At 41.7% G+C, this 24760-nt stretch overlaps 1 protein-coding gene across 1 annotated transcript in view; it reads right to left on the reverse strand.

The window, feature by feature from the left end:
- SLC46A1 (solute carrier family 46 member 1) overlaps positions 1 to 24760 on the reverse strand; it is a 49913-nt gene that overhangs the window by 10410 nt on the left and 14743 nt on the right. Inside the window, exons 2-4 of the mRNA XM_089683807.1 lie at positions 18208 to 19060; positions 11684 to 11767; positions 2631 to 2787 (exon numbers count right to left, since the gene is read on the reverse strand). Coding sequence (XP_089539933.1) covers positions 2631 to 2787; positions 11684 to 11767; positions 18208 to 19060 — 1094 coding nt within the window. The remainder of the gene's footprint in view (positions 1 to 2630; positions 2788 to 11683; positions 11768 to 18207; positions 19061 to 24760) is intronic.

Genomic DNA, 24760 nt, shown 5'->3' on the forward strand with positions numbered 1-24760 from the left:
CTTATAGTGCAAAAAGTAAAACACCCAGTGGTGATTAAATACCGTCATTCAAAGTTCGACAGGGCTGAAAGCTGAAAATTGGCTTGGTAAAGAAGGGGATATAAGTGCCCGGTAGGCAAGTGGTTAATCTTGTGCAAAGAATGCAAAAACAGCTCTGGCAGCGAAAGGGATAAAGGATAAGCCCTAACCCACCCTTTTCTGACGAGCAGCCAATCGATGCTCATTACACTGCAAGGTCTCTCCCCTCCTTGCTAGTCCCCGGGTGCAGCGCTGGAGAGAGGCAAGGAGGGGAGGAGGAGATAAACAGCACAATGTTAAAAAAAATTACGTTTAATTCGCCATAAAGCCGCTTTTGTTTTTAAAAGCCCCAGATATTCCTAATATCACCTCCAATTTAAATATAGTTTTCTTAAAATTAATTTTATTTTTTTTATCTGGACAAGTAGATTGTCATGAGGGACAAGTAGATTGGGGCACCGATTTAGTCTCTGGACAAGTAGTTTTTTTTTTTTTTTTAATTTACACACCCCTGAGCAGTAAGTGAAAATAGGTCCAAAATGCGAGGTAAGGCCTCGGGTACTCAAACTCAGGCATCTGGTGCTAATGAGGGCCAGGCAGCCAAATATGACCAGGTGGGCAAGTAGTGGAAATGGACTGAAGACCAGAGTTCCAAGAGATGCTGGCAAGCAAGAGCAGCAGTGGGATATGGCTTCCTGTACACTGAATGGCAGGAAAGAGCATGGATCGCATGTGGCAGTCCTTCAATGTTAACCCTTATGGGAAGTGGGGAATTCGGAAGTCGCGATTGTCTGAGCAGCTTTATTCACAAAGTAAGTCTTTAGAGACAGGGTCAAGTGCTGAGGAAATGCCATGGCTCTGGGTTTGGAAAGCAATGCAGACCCCGGGGCTTGAAGGTCACATTCCAGACTAACCTTGCATGTCTAGTCTGAAGAGGTCCAGGTATGGCACTTCATAAGTCAGGCTGATTCAGATAATGGCTATATAGAGACCAGCTCAAGCAGCGTTCTAGCTAGAACTCCTGACTGCAATGAATGGAACATGAACAAAATCAAAATGAGAAAACAGGCTAGCAAAAATTGGTTAGACTTCTCAGCAGAAAAGAAGAGAAGTCCATCCTCCTGCTAGCAGGCTGAATAGAAGAGGGGTTATACTGAGGGCTGGCTAACAATTTTTTCTGTTTGCCAGTGAACAATCTTTCTGTAGGCAGTATTATAACTCAACTGTATCTGAATCCCTGTGTCTGTCAATGAACGAGAAAAAGTATACATTTTCTTTACCTTCTGATGATTTCTGATTCCTCTATGAGAAACAATTGGAAGTCGCTATGGAAAATGTATGGAACTGTTTACGTATTTTCTTTTTGGCATTCTTACATCTTTTGCAGTTGAAAAAAATCTAAAAATAATCTTTATTTAAGATGTCTGTATTTTTTTATGCTGGCCTGGATAGCGTTAGAAAAAAAAAAAAGATGTCTGGCTCTATAAAAAGGAAAACACTGTGATCTCTTAGTGGTTAAAACTATTAACCGTTTTGCCTACAGGTCAGTACATCGTATGGACCTGACAGCGGGGGGGGTTTTACACACACTCCCAGTGGCTGCGTGATGACCTATAGGGGGGCTTTTAAAGCATTGCCTATAGAAAATATAGGGTTTTTATATTTCTTACCATTTCACAGGTGCACGTAAATTTCAGGTTTAACATGCTGGATATCTATTTACTCAGGGCAACCTCATCTTTTATATTTTAACAAAAAAGTTGGATAATTTATTGCCAAAATGTTGCATTTCCTAGACCTTTGCTGTAATATTGTTTGATATAAAAAATTGAAACTATCTTAGAGATTGTAAGCTCCAAGGAGCAGGGCTCTCCTAACCCTCTCATATAGAACTGTATCCTTGCTGTATTGTATCCCTGTAAATTGTAAAGGGCTGAGCAAACTGTTGGCGCTATATAGATCCTGTATAATAATAAACTACCACTATTTTGTTCTCTAGGGTGTCTTCTTTCAGAAAATATATGTTTTGGGGGTTGGTGCAACCTTCAGACCTAAAATGATTTTTTAAACATGCAAAAAAAAAAAAAAAAAAACCCTGCAAAAACGGTTCTGGCAGCGAAAAGGTTAAAGGGGATGTAATTTCTGAAGAATCCTGAGATTAGTGTAATGAGAGTAATGTAATAAATATACAATAATCAATAGCAATCAGAAATTACTTCAGAGCAGTCTTGGTTGATACAATTTACAATATGCTCCTCAACCTTTTACATCATCCTGAATATATCCGATAATGCATACAAGAAAATATTTGTTTGCCAAGGTTTGTCTGATGTTCTGCTACAAAAATGTATGATTGCCAGCATTGCTGAAATTTGAGTGTATGAGACTGGGAAAAGGGCGGTACATAAGCATACATCTAATATAATCAAGGATTAATCGGTTAAGAATGTGTGCTCATTTTCTTACTCTGAATCAGATCACTAGAACAGGAGAGCGAGACATATTATTACAGTGATGACTAAATGTATTCTCTTCTAAACATCTCCAGCTTCCTGTAAACTCATCACTTGTACAAGTTTCAATACTTATTACTGCTAATGAGATGTACTTACCCAATTATTCCAGCTGGGATGAGGAGGACAATTGCTCCAAACAGGAAGGGGAAACCTTTCATGAAATAGAGTGTAGCAGGATACAAGGAATTGAAGATGGTGGTGGCAAGTATGAAGGAGATGACCTCTACACAGGCCACAAAGGAGAATAAAGTGCCTGTGGATTATAGGGACACAATTAGAACAATTTGATTCTTTTATATTACAAAATACCATACAAATGGTTATGAGAAAACAAAAACGGAAAAAAACAAAAAACAAAAAAACACAACATCTAAAAACATTCCTACACAAAAAAAAAAAAGAAGAATCACAACTCCATTATTTACTATGATCAGCTGACCCAGATGTCATTTATCTAAATGGGTCCATTCTCTTGACAGTTCTGTCCACTTTATTCTAGGAAATTTAGACTTTTTTCTTTTTCTTTGCTCCAATAACTGATCAGATTCAGAAATGATATTCACTAAAAACACAAGTCCTAAAAACGTAACCAACCATTAATACTAACCAATAACCTCACCAATGTATCAAGGCCATAAATAATACATATTTAGTGATAAATATTCAGCAAAATGTTTGTACCCATTTACAATGTGCCATATCTCCAGTGCTGAAAAAGCAAAGATTAATTTTTTGTGACAAAAAAACAATACTGGTAGTCTTGTCATGGCTGGTCACTGGTGGCCTGAAACACAAAGCTAAATCGGGCAAAGCAAGCTACTTCAGGGGAGAAGACTTATGTGAATGCAAAGCTCTGGATAATATACAGTGGGTAAAATAAGTATTGAACATGTCACCATTTTTCTAGGTAAATATATTTCTAAAGGTGCTATTGACATGAAATTTTCAGCACATGTCAGTAACAACCCATGCTATCCATACATACAAAGAAACCAAAACAAATAAGTTCAGAAACTAAGCTATGTGTAATAAAATGGAATGACACAGGGAAACAGCATTGAATACAAGAAGAAAGGGAGGTGGAAAACTGGTATGAAAAGCCAAGACACCAACTATCAGTAATTAGAAAGCAATGCTGCCCCTTGTCTGTGAAAATTTATATCAGCTGGTTCAGTTTCAACTGATGGCCTATAAAAAAGGTGTCTCATTTCCAAGGTGTCACACAAAAAACATCTCATGATGGGTAAAAGCAAAGAGCTCTCTCAAGACCTTCGTAACCCTATTGTTGCAAAACATATTAATGACATTGGTTACAGAAGGATTTCTTAACAGCTGAATGTTCCATTGAGCACTGTTGGGGCCATACTCCGGAAGTGGAAAGAACATCATTTCACCATAAACTGGCCACAACCAGGCACTCTTTGCAAGATTTATGAAAGAGGAGTAAAAAAAATTATCAGAAGAGTTGTCCAAGAGCCAAGGACCACTTGAGGAGAGCTTCAGAAAAACCTGTAATTAGCAGGTACAAATGTTTCAAAGAAAACAATAAATAATTCACTCAACCGCCATGGCCTGTATGCACGCTCACCATGCAAGACTCCATTGCTGAAGAAAAAGCATGTTGAAGCTTGTTTCAAGTTTGCTGCACAACATTTAGACAAGACTGTGAAACACTGGGAGAATATAGTCTGGTCAGATGAGACCAAAATTGAACTCTTTGGATGCCATAATATATACCATGGTTGGAGGTCAAATGGCATTGCACATCATCCCACAAACACCAAACCAACAATGAAATCTGGAGATGGGAACATCATGGTGTGGGGCCGTTTTTCAGCATACAGTACTGGCAAACTTCATATCATTGAAGGAAGGATTAATGGAAAAATGTACCAAGACATTCTTGATAAAAATCTGCTGCCATCTACCAGGATGATGAAGAGGGTGGACGTTTCAGCAAGAAAATGCCTCCAAACCCAAAGCCAAGGAAACTCTTTAAAATAAACAAAATAAAGCTTCTAGAATGGCCCAGCCAATCACCTGACTTGAATCCAATAGAAAATCTATGGAAAGAACAAAAGATCAGGAGTTCATAGAAGAGGCCCACGGAACCTTCAGGATTTGAAGACTGTGTGTGGAAGACAGAGCAAAAACCACACTTGAGCAATGCATGCGACTAGTTTCTCCATACAGGAGGCATCTTAAAGCTGTCATTTCGAACAAAGCATTTTGTACAAAGTAATAAATACATTTCAGTTAGAGTGTTCAATACTTTTTTCCCTGTGTCATTCCATTTGATTACATAACTTAATTTTTGAACTTATTTGTTTTGGTTTCTTTATATGTATGGATTGTTACTGACGTGTGGTGAAACTTTCACGTCAATAGCACCTTTAGAAATATATTTACCTAGAAAAATGGTGACGTGTTATTTTACCCATTGTATCTTAAAAAAAACATTCCCAAAGTGGAACATCAGACAAAACATTTTTTATATATATATATATATATATATATATATATATATATATATATATATATATATATATACATATATACATATACATATACATACAGTCATGGCCGAAATTGTTGGCACCCTTGATATTTTTCCTGAAAATCAAGTATTTCACACAAAAAAGGTATTGCATTAACACATGTTTTGCTATACACATGTTTATTCCCTTTGTATGTATTGGAACAAATATAAAACAGAGGCAGAAAAGCAAATATGACATAATGTCACACAAAACCCCAAAAATGGGCTGGACAAAAGTATTGGCACCCTTAACTTAATATTTGGTTGCACACCCTTTGGAAAACATAACTGAAATCAGTCGCTTCCTATAACCATCAATAAGCTTCTGACACCTCTCACCCGGAATTTTGGACCACTCTTCCTTTGCAAACAGCTCCAGGTCTCTCTTATTGGAAGGACACCTTTTCCCAACAGCAATTTTAAGATCTCTCCACAGGTGTTCAATGGGATTTAGATCTGGGCTCATTGCTGGCCACTTCAGAACTCTCCAGCGCTTCTTTGCCATCCATTTCTGAGTGCTTTTTGACGTATGTTTGGGGTCATTGTCCTGCTGGAAGACCCAGGATCTTGGACGCAAACCCAGCTTTCTGACACTGGGCCCTACAGTGCGACCCAAAATCCTTTGGTAATCCTCAGATTTCATGATGCCTTGCACACAGTCAAGGCACCCAGTGCCAGAGGCAGCAAAACAACCCCAAAACATCATTGAACCTCCACCATATTTTACCGTAGGTACTGTGTTTTGTTCTTTGTAGGCCTCATTCCGTTTTCGGTAAACAGTAGAATGATGTGCTTTACCGAAAAGCTCTATCTTGGTCTCATCTGTCCACAAGACGTTTTCCCAGAAGGCTTTTGGCTTACTCAAGTACATTTTGGCAAACTGTAGTCTTGCTTTTTTATGTCTCTGTGTCAGCAGTGGGGTCCTCCTGGGTCTCCTGCCATAGCGTTTCATTTCATTTAAATGTCGACGGATAGTTCGCGCTGACACTGATGCTCCCTGAGCCTGCAGGACAGCTTGAATGTCTTTGGAACATGTTTGGGGCTGCTTATCCACCATCCGGACTATTCTGCGTTGCAATCTTTCATCAATTTTCCTCATCCGTCCACGACCAGGGAGATTAGCTACAGTGCCATGGGTTGCAAACTTCTTGATAATGTTGCGCACTGTGGACAAAGGCAAATCTAGTTCTCTGGAGATGGACTTGTAACCTTGAGATTGTTGATATTTTGCCACAATTTTGGTTCTCAGGTCCTCAGACAGTTCTCGTCTCCTCTTTCTGTTGTCCATGCTTAGTGTGGCACAGACAGACACACAATGCAAAGGTTAAGTGAACGTCTCTCCTTTTTATCTGCTTTCAGGTGTGATTTCTATATTGCCCACACCTGTTACTTGCCCCAGGTGAGTTTACAGGAGCATCACATGCTTGTAACATTCTTATTTATCCGCAGTTGTGAAAGGGTGCCAATACTTTTGTCCAGCCCATTTTTGGAGGTTTGTGTGACATTATGTCGAATTTGCTTTCTTTCCTCCCTTTTTTTGTTTTGTCCCAATACACACAAAGGGAATAAACATGTGTATAGCAAAACATGTGTTAATGCAATACGTTTCGTGAGAAATACATGATTTCCTGGAGAAATATCAAGGGTGCCAACAATTTCGGCCATGACTGTATATACATATATACACACACATATCTCTGTATATATATATACACACACACACCTATATACACATACATCTATATATACACACACACACACATACATCTATATATACACACACACACACATACATCTATATATACACACACACACACATACATCTATATATACACACACACACACACACACACACACACACACACATACATCTATATATACACACACACACACACACATACATCTATATATACACACACACACACATACATCTATATATACACACACACACACATACATCTATATATACACACACACACACACATACATCTATATATACACACACACACACACACACACACACACACATACATCTATATATACACACACACACACATACATCTATATATACACACACACACACATCTATATACACACACACACACATCTATATATACACACACACACACATCTATATACACACACACACACACACACACACACACACACACACTTTTTTTTTTTTATAGATTGGAGAGGGATCAGAACCTCAGTCAGTTTTTTTTATTGCCATTTATGCCCCTTCTGTGATATTAATATATACACACATTATATATATATATATATATATATATATATTAATATCACAGAAGGGGCATAAATGTCAATAAAAAAACTGACTGAGGTTCTGATCCCTCTCCAATCTATAAAAATATATATATATAATTTTTTGCCATTCATGCCCCTTCTGTGATTCTACTGTGTCACTGCCACAGGATGTCTAAGGACAAGGGTAAAATGTGGCATTTACCCTCACTTGGAGAGACTTCTATTCACATGTGGGACAGAGAGTGTGGTAACATTTGATGAATGGGCTCAACACAGAAGACTGTCATTGCAGTGGTGGAGCAGCAATTACATGTACATTGATACGGTTTGTTGCCATCGACATATGTAATACATTGGCAACAGCAAGAAGTTTTACAAACTTTCACAGCTGCTACAGCAGCCAAGAATGTGTGTAAATCTGACAAGCCAGTAGCCGTCTGTCAGATGCAAGGGATTTCTTCCACACACCCTGGGATAATTACGGCACCCCCTACGTGCTTTCATTGGAGGATCTGGGACTGGCATGGTGTGTCCCACCAGGTAGAGGGTAGTGAGACCAGCAAAACATCCATTCACTGATCTCCTCTACTAGTAAGAACTCAGAAGCAACATGTAAAATGTCACTTCTGCGTCCTGCTGTCACTTTCCCCTGCCATTTGCCAAAAAAATAAAAAACCAAACCAAAAAACAAAAAACATGAAAAAAATAAAAATAAAATAATGGAGCACCAGTATGCCTCAGTTTTGTAACTAAGCAGTATCGAGTACATGACTATAAAACACAGATGAGTGGTCCTTCAATGGACCCCTGAAGGATAAATCTGATTTCCATGTTTACTCTAACTTGGTCCAGGGTGTATGGACCAAGCAGGTCCAAGCAAACTACTTTCTTCGCTAACTTGCAGAGGGTCTCAGCGCTACAGTACACAGCGCTGTGTTGCAACTGTGAGAGCTTCTTGTCTCTCGCCCGGAACAAAATGGAGTTGGGCTGAGCAGTGCTCAGCCATTCATAGGCAGCGTTGTACTCTATAAATAAATACAAAGCTTCCTCTGATTGGCTGAGGCAAAAAGGCGAGCTAATGACATCAAACTCTTCCTGAGTCAATTTTATTTTGTTTTGGGCATGAGACGAGAAGTTTTCATCTTACAGCTGAAACACGGCACTGTGTACTGTGTGTGGCAGAGGCTATATAAATTTAATACAGCACTTAGAGCTGCTGCAGAAGTAGGAAATAGAATGAAATAGTTAATTTGGACCAGCTTGGTCAAAACAAACTATTTTACGGTATAGTTGGGGGGTGTGGTCTGGAGCACAATGGAGTAAGATGCTCGAGAGAGAGAGAGGAGCTCAGTCCACCACATCATTTCCCTGATATCCTGAAAGTGATCCCGCACTTGTTCCAGATTACTCCAGCACCCTGTGTACTATGTCCCCATGCAAAGTCTCTGAAGCCAGCTCCAAACCTGAGGAATTTCGGCACAAAGAGCGGGAGGCTCCGGGGAAAGATGCCTCCACTTCCGATTCCGAACCTCAGCTGTCTGATGCAACAAAAGTCTTGGAAGTGATATCTGCGTGTCAAGCGACACTCACCACCAAATAGAGAAGGTTATAGTCAATAACTCCCTCTTACGCAAAGACTTCCATAAACTGAGAGACAGGGTGATGAAGGCCCGCATCGGCCACCTGGAGGACATACTACACCAGCTATGCCACTCTTCTGAACACATGCAGTGCCAATTTCAACAACTTACCCAAAAGTAAGACAATATGAAGAATCAAATGTGTAGGGCACCAATCTAGCCAATTTTCCGAATAATCTCCTAAATCGTCACCTACTGTAGAGCCGCCTTCGCTGCCACATTTGAGGTGGAGAGGGCCCACCGCATGCCCATGCTCAAGCCACCTTCGGGCTCACTGCCTCGTACATTCACTACCAAGATACTACAGGGACCGGGATGCTGTCCTACATCTGGTGACAGACAAAACATCAAAGTGGCAGCCTTCCTCGACTTCTTCTCAAGGGTTCAGAGACAATGGTCCCGCATTACTGAAGTCAAACGACTGTGTTCAACACCTGAAATATGCCATGTCCGCGTAGAGGCAGATGGCCATGTCCACTTCTTTTAGGATCCAGAATTGGCATCCACCTGGTTAGACCAACCTGATCTCCACTTACCGTCCCGGCTGTTGTGAGTACTTTGCCCTACTGTAACCCTTTTTCCACTGTTGCATTATATTCCTTACTTTGACTGCCCCTACTTTCATCTCCTGGCTCATTTTCATAGACTCCCTCGGATCACTATCCCTATTCCTCTTGGACACTTACCCCTGTCAACTTCCCATAGCTCCCTAGGCTTGGGTCTTTCAAGCCATTAAAGTTACAGTAAACATGGAGATCAGATTTAAAGACTTCCCGTGTCCCTCAATGAGCAAGCAAGAAAACATTTTACTTCTCGTCCTCTTTCACAATAAGTTTAGGATGCATAGAATACAAAAATCCTATTTTCTTTCTCATCCATTGAGGGACATGGGAAGACTAAACTTCAAGCCACCCAAAAGCAGTTTAACCAGAAGAACAGGCAACACAGCAAATACCAACAGGCCCCCCTAAAAAACTACTATAGAGAATTGGGGACTAGCTGCAGCTCACAGCCACCTGAAGGACATTACGCCTGAAGCTGGCATCAAATCAGGCAGCAACATCTACCTGGTAGAACTTAGAGAATATGTGAACAGAAGACTAGCGGATAGCCTTGCAAATGAAGAAACCATTGCTTGATGCCAAAAATCTCAGGATACACTCACAGGTCTAGTAGAACCCTGACAGGAAAGGGTTGGAGACCATAAGCTTGACTGAGCCAGATGGATTCCAACGGATCCGAACAGTGGCTGCATCGGACAGTCATTGGTGCCGGGTGTCATAATACAATAGTTGCAGTGGGAGCTTCCTCCATCTGCGCTGTATAGAACTTTTTTTGTTCAGTTTGCCTTGTTAATCTGAGGCAACAGTTGTAGACCGTAGTGCCTCAAAAACAGTCTCTTCAGTCTGCACAGTGGTAATGTGAGGCAACACCTCTGGTACTCACAAAACCAGCGAGCTGATGCCTAGGAGGCTTTTATGCAGTTGGTCAGGTCATTGTAGGCAGGCAGTGGAAACAAACTGGAGATCTACCTGGTGCTTCTGGAGAAGGATCAGCAGCGGGACGGTCCTTTCACTAGGCTGAATGTCAGGAAAGAGCACAGAGCATACTTTGCAAACCAACCAATCGAAAACTTCAGTGCTCAGTCCCCCAGCCTTAGCTCTTACTGTGGTAATGGTGGGAGATTTGAAAAGGCGATTAGCAGTGCAAACAAAGGTAACTCCCAATGCTTCAGCCCAACCAGCCTTACTCACCGAGTCTTCAGAGAGAGGATCACCTATGCCACACTCTGTGGCTAACTAACAAGGTACACAGGTCTGGAAAGTATCACAATGCAGAGCCCAGTGCCCAAAGATCACATTTCAGGTCAGCCCCTCATGTCCTGCCCAGCTGGGTCTAGATACAGCCTCCAAAGCAAGGATTAGAAAACACCTATCCGGATAGCTGATATGTATGGGATATAGGCCAACTCAAACAGTGGTGTAGCGAGGAATCTTAATTAAAGTCATCAAGGAAAAAATGCCATTAATCAAAGAAGGCTGGCAAAAATAGTAGCAGACCTGACGAAAAGGCACCCAATCTTTTAGGACATTTGTAACAAACTGTTCTGATTACCAATGTTCCAACCTCCTCTAGACTGCAGTATAACATGACGGTTTCTGAATTTCTGAATTCCAGTGTCCAAGGGAAGGAAAAAAAAAAAAAAAGCAAAAACTAGGAGGTCTTTTGCATAACATGGATATTTGTGAAGACAGAAGTGTATAGTCAGATCTGCAAAGAATGCCTTCTCGCCTACAGCATATTTTTTATACCACAAATCCATTCAATGACAGTCAGCGTAACTGACAGTAATCTGGAGAGAACAAAATGCTGTATGGCTCTCGAGAACCACAAAGTACAGCAACACTATTCTGTAATCACATTACAAACCTAACTATTACATAACCAGACCCTTCTCAGATACCACAAAAGCAGTTCCTTATTCAGCTGTGATTTACACTGGCAATAAAAACTGTTACAAAGATTGCCAGGAACGCAGAGACCTTTGAATCTTCAGAAGACTTCAGTCTAACAGCAAAAAAGGTTTAATATTAACTGATTTGTTTTTCCTGTGCTAGTTAAACACCATTACAAGGCTCTGTTCTCAGGGCAACGTTTACTGTATTTACTTTAATAGATTTTTTTTCACAAAATGGCATTACCTTGTTCACCTTCTTCCACCAGCTTTGACAATTTAGAACGGATTACAGGAGTAGTCGCCATTGAAAAGAAGCGTAGTCCGTACCCTATGAGACAAAATGCATAAAAACATTTTTGTTCACTTAATTTTAAAACATACATAAAGATTAAATCTTCCACAAAACATAGGATGAAAAGAGAAATCTAAGAATCCTCCATCCACATTAATAGTGTGGATGGAGAAATCTCTTCTCTGCCAGCTACTGTATTCAGAAAGGCAACAGCCATGGCTATCTGAATATCTACACAGTGACTGTATCAGACTGGATGCCGCCACTGTTGACATTTTCCACCAGCTCCTTCAAATTTTTTAATTAGAGTTTGTTAAGCTGCGTGGTGTCATCAGAGCCACCCACAGCTTGAAATTTTGACTGATTCAAAATTAACTGGCTGAAATTCACGCCATGTATGTCAGGTTTTAGAATGTTCTGTATCATACGATGAACTTTCAAACAAACAATCATGGAGCATGTATAGTAATTGAGTTCTCAGAAGATTTTATCCCGCTTTGGTTTAGCTCAGCAGTGAAGAGTTGTTAGTCACTGCTACTCTTATGCCAAGGCCGTAATGGACTGACACTTAATACAAAAGTAAAAATAAAAGTGAATGCAAACCCTCACCTTGTAAAAACAACCCATTCAGTTTAAAACAGAAATCAAAGACAAACATTTGTGTATAGATATACAAAAAAACATTATAAATGCCTCCCCCCCCCTTTTTTTTTTTTCTTTAATAGGCGATCACATTCCCTCTGTTCTCAGCTGCAGAAAGAGCTCAGGGAGGAGAAACATCAGTACACTGATCTTCCCAGTGAAAGGCTGTGAGGGATGGGGGTGGCTAGGACAAGTCTGATCATTGGAGGAAAGCAGGCGGCACACCCAGCACAGCTAGAGAACTGACCAGGGTGTGTTCTCCTACCTAGTGTGGTCAGGTTTCAATAGGAAACCAGAGACTGGCATGAACACCAGGGATTTCACACAAAGGAAGCAATACAAAGAGTACAGGATACTTTTTTTTTTTTTTAATACATGTACACGGTACAGCAGGTACATATGAATATGAAATGTTGGGTTTACATATTCTTTATGCCCCAACATTTTTGGTGCTAAGCTCCACCCAGGTCATATGCCTGAGCTTCAGTAGCAACTTTGCCCTTTAAAGCGGTAGTAAACTTCCCAAGAAAAAAAAAAAGTTCTCCCTGCAAGGTAAGATCATGATGTGCTAGTATGATTACCATACAAGCACATTATGACAAACTTGACTTGAAACAAAACCCTCCAGTGGCGCACTGTCAGTCGCCAAGGTTTCAATCTTCACCTGGTCTTCATTCTGAGTTCGCCGGCTCTGGCCATTTGAATAGCCGAGCCGTGATGATGTCACTCCATTGCATGCAAATGGGAGTCAAGACCGTGGCACAGAGCTCTGAAGAGACAGCATACGTATGCTGTCCCTTCAGAGTGCATGCGCTGGCAACGTCATCAGCTGCTGCTTACTGGAATATCTCCTAAACGGAGTTATTTATTTTACCTACAGGTATCAGAGTTGAAAACAGGAGATTATAACAACAGGAGTCTACTAACCTGTAAGTAACAACTGATATTTCCTATTAATATTGTAACTTGGATAATGAGTGCTAGCAGGATGGTTTTGTTTCGGTGTAGTGCACAGTGTGCCGCATGTATGCAGCAATGGAGCAACAGCTCCAGGATGGATACCGCTGTGACAGATGTGAGCAGGTTGCCCCTCTGGAAACTCGTGTTACAGATCTGGAAGAGCAGGTTGCAACACTGGGCAGAACCGACAACCTTGAAAGGGATCTCCTGCTCTCTGAGCAGGTAGCTAATGGGATTGATGTGAAAGGTGGAGGGGCTAATCAGAATTATCAGGTAGGAAGATGGGTTACTGTAACGAGAGGGAGTGGTAGGGGCTCACAGAAAAGGAAGGCCGGCCCTGGGTTTGAGCACCCAAACAGATTTGCAAGTTGGGTGAAGATGTGGGGGTGACAAGCTCAGAGGTGGCAGCCCTGGATGTCACTGCTATCCCTAACAGCAGGGAGGGCAGACCATCTGGGAGGGGTGGTGAGGGTAGTGCAGGAAGGCCTAGACAGCTGGTGATAGTAGGGGATTCTATAATCAGAAGGACTGATAGAATAATTTGTTGCCAGGATCGCCTCAATCAAATGGTTTGCTGTCTCCCTAGTGCCAAGGTTCGGCATGTGGTGGACCGGGTTGATAAATTACGGGGAGGGGCTGGGTATGACCCATGATTCCATGTTGGAACCAATGACAGAATACATGGAAGGTGGAGGCACCTTAAGAATCAATTTAAAGAACTAGTCTGCAAGTTGAAGGGAAGGACCTCCAAGGTGATATTCTCTGAAATGTTACCTGTGCCATGCGCAACTCAGGAAAGACGGGGAGATTATAGAACTCAATGCATGGCTAAAGACCTGGTGTAAGAGGGAAGGATTTGGGTTTCTAGAGCACTGGGCTGACTTTTCATTGGGGTGCAGCCTATATGCTAGAGATGATTTGCACCTAAATGGAAGGGGGTCTGCTGTGCTGAAGGAGAGGTTTATGGGAAGGCTGGAGTAGTATTTAAACTAGGATCGAGGGGGGGAGAGAGAATTAGATTATAACGGGGTGGCTAGATCAGACAGGGGTCAGTACTTATTGGTGGGTGGAATGGAGAAAGATGAGGGGAGGGTTATGGCAGATAAGAAGGTTCCCATGTTAAAAACAACCACTGGAATTGGTAACATTTGTATGAAATTAAAAAATATGTAAAATACATGTGCACGAGGTGTCAATATATTAAAGTGTTTGTTCACCAATGCCAGAAGTCTGCCAAGCAATATAGGTGAGATGGAAGCTTTGGTGCATGAACAGAACTATGATTTAATTGGTACTACTGAATCTTGGCTTCATTCTTCACATGACTGGTCCATTAGTATTCCTGGCTATGTTCTCTTTCAGAGAGACAGGGTAAATGGGAAAGGTTTTGGTGTCTGTCTCTATGTGAGAAGTGATTTCAGAAGGAGTGTGAAAGAGGACCTAGCTGATGGAGAGTGTGATAAGGCTAAAACATTATGGGTGGAACTGCACATGGAGGTTGTGTACGATAAAGGTAATCATTGGAGTTTGTTATAGGCCTCCTAGTGTTAATGAGGAGGTAGGGACTCAGTTCCTTGCACAGATCGAAAGGGCTGAGACAGTGATAATAATGTGGGATTTTAACTACCTGGAAATTGACTGGAGTAATGGTACTGCAGGAACAGTTAAAGGGCAAACATTTTTAAACCTACTACAGGACAATTTTATAGTACAGTTCATAGAGGCCATAACTAGAAATGATGCTCTGCTGGACCTGGTAATCTCAAACCATGAAGAGCTTATTACGAATGCCCATAAAAAAGAACATCTGGGTAGCAGTGACCATAACATGATTTAATTTAATGTTAGCTGGAAACAGCAAGCAAATACGGGAAAAATAATTTTAAGAGAGCTAATTTTCCAAGGCTGAGAGATGCTCTCAAAGACTTAGACTGGGAGGGAATATTGACATCGATGAACACAACACAGAGATGGGAGTTCTTCAAAAGGACTGTATGTGAACACACTGCAAAATATATTCCCATGGGCAACGAGTTTAAAAGGCTAACGATCAAACCTATGTGGCTTACGGTCAAAGTTAAAAAATATATAGATAATAAGAAAAGAGCTTTTATTCAATATAAAAATGAAGGAACGCGATCATCGTTTAAACATTACAAAGAATATAACAGAATAGAGAATTTTAGCCAAAAACCACATTAACAGCTGAATGATAGGAACTGGGCTTCACATAAGGAGTGGACAGGTCTTAATCTGAAGTTGTGCAGAAGTGGAGGCCCCATTTACAACTTAGGGAGAGAGTCCAGGGAGTTTTATAGGGACACGAGGATAGATTTGCAAGCACCCTGAGGTGCCTACACATCAGCATGTTGCTACCTTTGGCCAGATCATATTTAGTCAAGTGCTTCTGCAGTTAGGTTATATTCATGCAGATGTTCAGGTTCATTGAGTTTCACTGTTCCCCCAGGAAAAGTATTGAAAGCTGGGCAGAATGCTGCCTGCAGTTAGAATTACTGGAGCACCTCTCTATTGAAGTATTGAAGTCTATGTAAAAAAACAGGTTTAGCAGGTTTGGGCAAAGGAAGCTTTAAAGACAAAACACTAGCTCTCACACAGCATAGCACAGGAAAACCACATTCAATACAGTTATGCAATGTGTGACTTTTCCTGGATTCTCACTGATACTGTGCCATCAGTAAAAAGACCCAAACACACACTTGAACTTGCAGCCTGCCATTTCTCCTCATTACATAAACAAGGCATTACCTCTTACAGCAAAATTCCCCTAATATAAAAACAGAGATACGCTTCTAATGAGGGCCCTCCTAGCCCTCTTGTATTGTTGCTGTATTGTCTCCCACTATATTGTAAAGCGCTGAGCAAACTGTTGGCGCTATATAAATCCTGTATAATAATAATAATAATAATGATCACCCAGTTTTCCAGCCTTAGAGCTCATTAACACGCAGAAAAAGTACAGCAGTTAAAAGCATATTTTCTACATGCAAGAAATGTTCCTGGCAAAGCTAAAATTCATTCACACAGGCAGACAAAACGCTGCGTTGAGTAAAATATGAGCTTAAAGTACTCGTGATTTATGCACGTACGTGAGTAAAATCTGCAGCAGTGTCTTACTTTTTTTTTTTTTCGTTTGCGACTAGAGGCAGCACATATTTCCGTACGTAGATGTAGCTGTGTGTATACATTCATTGATTACTATAGTGCTACGTTTAGATGCATACAAAACTATCTGCTGCATGCAGTTCTTTCCTGCCCGTGTGAATGAGCTCATATCACTTCTTATTTCATATCTATCGAATGACAATGGCTCCAAATTATATACCACTTGTAACACCTTCTCAAAGGTAATCAACAAATATAAATGTGTATATATTTACTCTGAAGACAGAGCCAGTCAAAAGAGGATGTCAGAGCGGCCTTTACCCTTTGGAATGATTAGTACTATTAAAAATTGGCTAACGCTGAGAAGTTAAGTATTCAAAAGACTAAAAATATATATATATATATATATATATATATATATATATATATATATATATTCAGCTTTCCAAAAATATTCCTTAGTATATTTACCTGGATCTAATCACAGGAAAAGGGGCAAAACCAAGTTGAAACAACAACTATAAAAACTTTCATGTGCTCTTGTCTAGGATCTCACTGACTATTATTTTTCTCATCAAATTCTGTGAGGTCATCTCATAAGTAGCAGATAACCAAGCATGTTGACTCCTGGCCTTGCTGCTGCACATGTTTTTCTGACCTTGTACATGAATTGCAGTAATGGCCAACAATCTTGTTTCAGGTACACGTTTTTAAAAAGAACCTGTGAGGATAGAAATAAGGCAGATCGGTCTTTAAAAGGTACAGGCTCTTATGTGCCATTGATAGCCCCTGCGTGGGCGTATCTTCCGCCTTGTTGGAGTTAGAGCACTGGTTTTTTTTATTATTATGTTTGTTATCTTATCGGTGCAATTGATAGCCCCTGTGGGGGCATGTTTTGTCGCCTGTTTTATGCTGATTAAAACTAATAAAAACCATTGAAATATAAAAAGGTACAGGCTCCAGGCCTGACATAATGATCCTGGTTTCACTAAATGAATAGTCATTGGACATCTCTAATTGTAATCTTGTTCAAGCTCAGTGAAAGATTAGGTAGTGAACCCAAAATGAAGATGAAAACCCTGCAGATTTCACATTTTTGCCATCACAGGTTTACTTTAAAGTGGTTCTAAAGACAGAAAGCGTTTTACCTTAATGCATTCTATGCATTAAGGTAAAAAAACAAAACACAAAATCTCGATCCAGTGATGTGCATGAGATCAGTGGCTTCCTCCGCTCTCTCCCTTCTTATTGGCTCAAACACAGCAATGGGAGCTGGCTTGGGAGAGAGTCTGCATGAGTGCCACCATAGCAAGCCGCTTGCTATGGAGGCACTTGTGGGGTTGGGGGGAAAGGAGCCAGGAGAGCTGGCTGGGGACCCCAGAGTAGGAGGATCAGAGCTGCTCTGGGCAAAACCATTGCACAGAGCAGGTAAGTATAACATGTTTGTTATTTTTAAAAAATAAAATGTAAAGCTTTACAAATCACTTTAACCATACACAGCACATAGTATCCCATTCATATACCCTGAATGAAGAAAATGCAGCTTAAAAGGGCCAAAAATGTTGCAAGTGTGCACAAGCTGCTGCAAGGGTACCTCATTAAGTCACATGTATTTTTTCAAGTTAAAGTATAGCGAACAAACACTTTCACGCCAATATAATGTATATGGCTAATTACCTTTACTGAACTGTATTAATACTTGAAGACAAAACAAATATGGGCCCTCAGGGTTCCACGGTATAATACCTCACCTGTAAACATAACTGGAGTGGTAGAGGCCACAGAGAAGACTACCAGGCCTGCAATATTGGATAAGAATCCCAACTCTGCCACCCAGCCATCTGCAAGGAACAATTGGAATAGGCGCAGTCCAGCCAGGCTGCTGAGGTATGTCAGGTGCTCAGCTGCTGATCCATAGCCAATAAGGAAAGAGTCCCAGCACATAGGAAAGCTGAGTTCATAAATTACCATAAGGTCCTTTGCTCCCATGTGAACAGTTATGACCAATAGGAGGGCTACACCGTACAGCCAAAGCTTGCTCTGTCGTTTATTCTCTCCAGGCAAAGCAAAGAGCTGATAAACTGTCTTATAGTGCTTGGGAGTGATCAAGCTTGATGGCTTCTTGTCTTTTATGGACTCCCTGACACAGAAATAAACATAGAAAGCAGTGAAGACGTTAACAGCCAATGCAAGCCAGAATGGGTTAATGTAGCCTTGGCTCTTTCGCCAGTACCCGCCGATGATACTGGCCACCATTCCAGCAATACCTAGACATGCCTCCAATACAGCAACACGAAATGTGCGTGACTCGCGATCTGTGATGTCTGCTATGTAAGCAAAACAGCCAGCAAGGATGGTGTTGAAGTCACCGGTGAGGCCAGCAAGAATGCGTCCAATTAATAGATAGCCAACATGTAGCTCTAGGTACATGACCAACAGATACACGCCAACTTGCAAGGTCAGTCCGATGAAAGGGAGGATGAGTATTGGGCGACGTCCCACATGGTCGCTCCATGGACCCAGGAGAGTCACCGAGAACAGGCCAACAAGCAGTCCACTCAGGTTTAAGTAAAGACTCCAGTGCGAAGTTTGCTTTTCCACTTCCTAAGAATAAAAGAGGTAGATCAAAATAAAGTATAACAGCCCATGCAATCAATACAAATAGTTTATCTAGAAATACTGATAAAAGCAAAGTGGTCAACAGATGACTGTTGTGGAGTCAGGTCTTTTTCACGAAGGCTTTCACTCGAGAACAGTTGTCTGAAGACTATCACATACAGTGAACATTTAAAAGAAGTGCAGGATTTAAACCAAATAAACAAACATTCATACATACGTAGGTGGATGCACCATCGATCCAATGCTGCATCTGTCCTCAGCCACCTCTACACCGAGAACTGAGCAATCAAAGACCATTGATCGCTTAGTTCTCGGGTTCACCCTGAGCAGGGCAGTCATCAGAAATTTTGGGGCCCTTTACACAGCTTTAGAGGCCACTTACACAGCCTGGGCCTGGTCAACAACATTCCCCAGGGCCAGCCCACTCCCACTAACCATCCCACAGAGTCCTGCAGTGCCCCTACTGTTATAACACTCTTACAACTTAATACATGAAAATGAAAAAAGTGTATTCCAAGTCATCAGTGCTTTCAAGTTTTAACAGTAAGCTAGCCTAGATTGTAAGCTCGAAAGAGCAGGGCCCTCGATCGCCTCATGTTTTGCATTGTATTGTTATTGTTATGTCACATGTTCTGTGCCCCTTTGTAATGTACAGCGCTGAGCGAACTATTGGCCCTCTTTTAAATACTGTATAAAATAGTTTGGCCAAAAATGATGAAGCCTGCCACCATGGCAAGGTACTCTTTTGAGCAGGACCCTATACTAACTGCACTACTTTTTCAATGCCCCACCAGTCTATCTTTCCCTAGCAGATCTAAGAAAACAAAAAAACAAAAACAAAGCTCTTAAAGTGGAACTCAACCCAAAAGGGGAAGTTATGTTTTAAAGGCTCGTCCCCCGCTCTACTCAAAGAATTGGCACTTGAGAGGGGCGGAGAGCAGGTGTCCGAGTTTACCAGATGCACAATCCCACCAATAATCTCCACCCCAACCATCCCCCCCGCAGTCTTCTGGGAGATGTGACAAGTCCCAGAACACTACGGGACCATTCACAATGTGAAGCACTACACACGCAGCTGGGGTGAGCACACTGCTAGAACATGGGACAGGTAACCAGGTAAGTGGCTAATTTTTAAGTCGGCAGCTAGTTTTTGTAGCTGCTGACTTTTACTTTTTTTGCACAGGAGACTGAGCAACCGCTTTATGTTTAATTCTTCCTCCATATATTCAACAAAGATGTCTCAATCCAGCAAAGAGACAGCCCATATATTCAGCAAAGAGACATCCCAATCCAGAAAAGAGACCGTCCCATTTATTCAGCAAAGAGACATCCCAATCCAGCAAAGAGGAGCCCCATTACAGCAGAGACATCCCCGTAAAGCAAAGATAAAGACACAATCCAGCAAAGGGGCAGCCCATTACAGCTGAGACATCCCCATATAACAGAGACATCCCAATCAAGCAAAACGACAGCCCAATCCAACAAAGACAGCCCAATCCAGCAAAAGAGACATCCCCATATAGCAAAGAGACGGCCCAATTCAACAAAAAAAAAATCCCCATATATTCAAAGACACATTCCAATCCAGCAAAGAGACGGCCCAATCTAGCAAACACACATCCCCATATAGCAGAGAGAAGGCCCAATCCAGCAAAAGACCACCCTTATATAGCAAAAAGACAGCCCAATCCAGCAAAGAGACATCCCCATATATTCAGCAAAAAGGCAGCCCAATCCAGCAAAGAGACGGTCCATTGCAGCAAAGAGACATCCCCATTTAGCAAAGAGATGGCTCAAACCAGCAGAGACATCCTCATATATTCAAAGAGACATCCCAATCCAGCAGAGACATCCCCATATAGCAAAGAGAGGGCCCAATCCAGCAGAGACATCCCAATCCAGCACAGACATTCCCATATAGCAAAGAGGGCCCAATCCAGCAGAGACATCCCAATCCAGCAGAGGCATCCCCATATAGTCAAAGAGACTGGGAGCTAACGGATCTGGGAACAGACTGATTGTACTGGGGGTCCCCCAGTACATTTCCCACCCCCCTTCCCAGATCAGTTAGCTCCCAGTACAATATCCCCGAGGCCAGTCTGTGTCAATCTGCACATCACCTCCATCTACTTACAGACTTCAGCAGCATGCAGTTTCCTTCTTCTAGGGCTCCTGCAGACATCATAGCCCCACCCCCCAGTAAGACCAAACCCACCCACAGACATCTGCCTGCTACACGATGCCCACAGCTCCCGGACAGCAGCAGACCTGTGTGCGGCATAGTCACAAAGGATGCTGTGACAGGAGCCAAGCAGGGTAATGACAACCATAGCTGCAGCTAACAATATCCATCCATGGGTGTGGTGGGCTCCGCTGTCCTCGGGGTCTGTTGCACCAATGGATGATACACCATTGCCCAAGCCCCCTACATAGGTATGGGCTATCCCTTTCTGATGGCAACCCTGGCTCTGAGCACACAGCTGTGAGTATTAGTTACCACTCTCTGCTCCTTAGGTGCTCACTGGAGCACCGGACTGTGGAGGGGACGAGAGTGGCTGGCTCAGTCTCCCAATGGCACACACTGAAAGGCTGAGCCAGCTGCCAGTCAGGCATGTGGATGGATCCTGACTATTGTCAGGATCCCTGCAGAGCCTGGACCGGCTCTGTGATGTCAGCTGACAACAAACTTTAGCCCACTGTCGGCTGAATCTGGACCATACTTCCCCTTTAAAGTTTCATCAAGCTGAGCAGTTTTGGAAGTCCCTAAAGTACTCTTTAGCTCCAGCATGGGATTGCTAGATACAGATCTCTATGACGGCAGTGCCAGTTGTAGCTTTAAACTGAAACTTTTCTCAAGATGTGCATGTGTAAAATCCTAACTATAAGTAATTCTTTCCAATGTTAAACACACACACATTTGCACAAGTTTGTAATTATACATGTAAATAGAGGCAGCCAAATTTGATTATATAATCAGACTCCACTTCCTGCTTTGTAGTGCTTTTGCTTTAAAAGCTCTCGTGAGATGTATAAAGGCTGCCACTGCTGACCTTTGAGAATGCTAGGTCACTGGCTGTCATTCTGATGCTTTGGCTTCAATACTTTCCTAGTCTCTGACAAGTATTAAAAAAAAAAAGGAATTCAAAGCAAAGACGGCTACCAAAGTTTTCTCATGACAGAGTTGCTTTAACACTGCTCACAATGCAAGTCCAAGAGTCTGACAACTCATTGAAAACAATGCACTCCTTGTGTGGATGTTTTATCTCAACAGAGGTTAAGCAGGGAGGCAAAGAGATTGAAAAACGAGTGCGGACTCCTAAAAGAGAGCTTGGCCTGAAGCTGCCAAAATGAAATAACCATTAGTTCGACCTTGATATTCAGTGCCTCGACACTGGAACATATTTAAGGGGAAAATAATAATTTGCACATTCAGATCAATGTGACAGGTTCTCTTCCTAGGCCACCCTACCATCGATTGATGCTCACCTTTGCTGTGCTCCCCTGCCATACCATTCATCTGTTAAAAATAACCAGCTTTTCAAGGTATGGGGAGGAGCACACGATCTTCTCACTTTCCTCCCATGATGTAGTGCTGATGCCAATTTTCAGGTCCAAACAAGGTCATATACAGAGAGGAGCACGTCGTTAACCCCGTAAAAAGCTCTGGCACAGTGCTTATACAAAGTTTACACCTACTTCCTAAGCAAATGACAGAACAAAGTGATGATTGCACTCCTATGATACCGCTCAGTCATTGTGCAATTACAGGCTGGGGAAATTCCTAGACAAGGCTCCATTGTTCAACTGCTGTGTCGTCAGCAGAGTGGTCTCAGGTAGAGTAGGATGTGTTTATGTTGTATGACAGGAGTGCCTGGATCACAAGAATGACCAAACCAAGTTCTTCATTAAAAACCATTAAGATATATTGGTAAAAGGAGAAGTTCATCTTCAGGAGCATGTTACACCAAATATTTAGGGTGTAATATGATTCTATGCACCCACCTCCTGTCACCAGAGCTTCCTTCTCCATGACAGTGGGTGGAGGATCTTCTTTTATCCACTGTCACACTTTTCATAGTCATAGTTCCTGACCTGTAGGCAGTGTGAATGAACTGTCTACCTATACAGAAGTACAGGCAGAAAGCTCTAGGCAGTGCATGTAGAATGACACAGCACCTATGATCCACTGATCGCAGGTGCAATGCTCTGTAGGTTCTAGTGAAAAAAATAAATGCACATTTTTTTCCTTCAAAATTATGTGCATGTACTTTTTTTCACAAAGGTGAACTTACCCACTAAGCCGTTTGCAAAATTCTATGTTTTATTTAGGCTGAACGCCAGGCAGAGCTCATCTTCAATAAGTAGATAGACATGAGAAGTCCAGGGTTTCAGACAAATAGTAAAAAGTTAAAGAAAACAAAATATATACAGACCTGGAATATCACTTTTACTTTAATCCTGCCTATGGTGAAAGTCACTAAACCCAAATGAACACAAGCACAAAGTGCAAAAGCCCTACAGTACGTGGCTGTACACAGAGCCATAACATAATAATCTGAATGTGGGATTTTAATTTGCTTATTAGGTGGTTTTTCACCTGCAAGTTTTGCAAAACACAATCAGTATAAATTATCTGGTGACTCAGGCAATGTTTTGATGTTTGATCCTCAATAAACAGTCACGCTATAAATGTCTAATTATGCATTTATTCACACCTATCTCCACAGTGGCCTAACAAAACTATTATTACTTACCTTCCATTTACTGCTACAGTAGTCAAACCTCACAAAGTCTCCCACAGTTTGCCAAAATCCTTTAAAAGGATGATTTTCTTTGGATGTCAATGATGACACCTGTAGTACCAAAAAAAAAACACCTGTCTTATCAGCACAAAGCTGAGCTGTGGACTTGTTTTGGTAGCCCAAAATAGAGGAGCAGTGTATACAGTGAGCTACCGCTATATGTCACTGACGGTTTTTAAATGTAATTACCGGATTTTTTTTTTCTTTCACTATAGCTCAAAGGAGGAGCTGTCATTCTCCCCGCCGCTACAGAGAACAAAGGTGCGGAGTCACTGGGGTCACTCATATGATTTTATTGCCATCACATAGGGGACTCCAATGTGACAGTATACGAGGGACAGGTCCTCTTTGTATGGGGAGAGGATGGGCAGTGTGTGCAAAGAGGGGGCAGGAGAGGAGCAATGTATATAGTGAGGAAGCAGTGTATACACTCAGGCTCCTACACTGGCTTCTGCTATATGTCAATGCCGGTTTTTAAATGTAATTACCGGCTTTTTCTTCCTTCACTATAGCTCAAAGAAGGAGCTGTCATTCTCCTCACTGCTAAAGGAAACAAAGGGGTGGGGTCACTGGGTAATCTCCCTGGGTGACCCCACCCCTTTCCTTTAGTGGTGGGTAGAATGACAGCTCCTTCTTAGAGCTATAGTGAACCAAAAAGCCAGTAATTACATTTAAAAACCGGCATTGACAGAGCGGCAGCCAGTGAAGGAGCCTGAGTGTATACTGTATACACTGCTCCTCTCCTGCCCCCTCCTTGCACAGACTGCCCCCTCACTCCCTCCCTCAAAGAAGACCTGCCACCTATATACTATCACATAGGGGACTATTGGTGCCATATGTGATAGCAATAAATCAGAAGTTAAAAAAATAAATAAAAAATATA

This window comes from Staurois parvus, unplaced genomic scaffold (genome assembly GCF_062004578.1).
Source record: "Staurois parvus isolate SC_StPar_1 unplaced genomic scaffold, SC_StPar_1.0 ptg000321l, whole genome shotgun sequence".
NCBI classification, from domain to species: Eukaryota; Metazoa; Chordata; class Amphibia; order Anura; family Ranidae; genus Staurois; species Staurois parvus.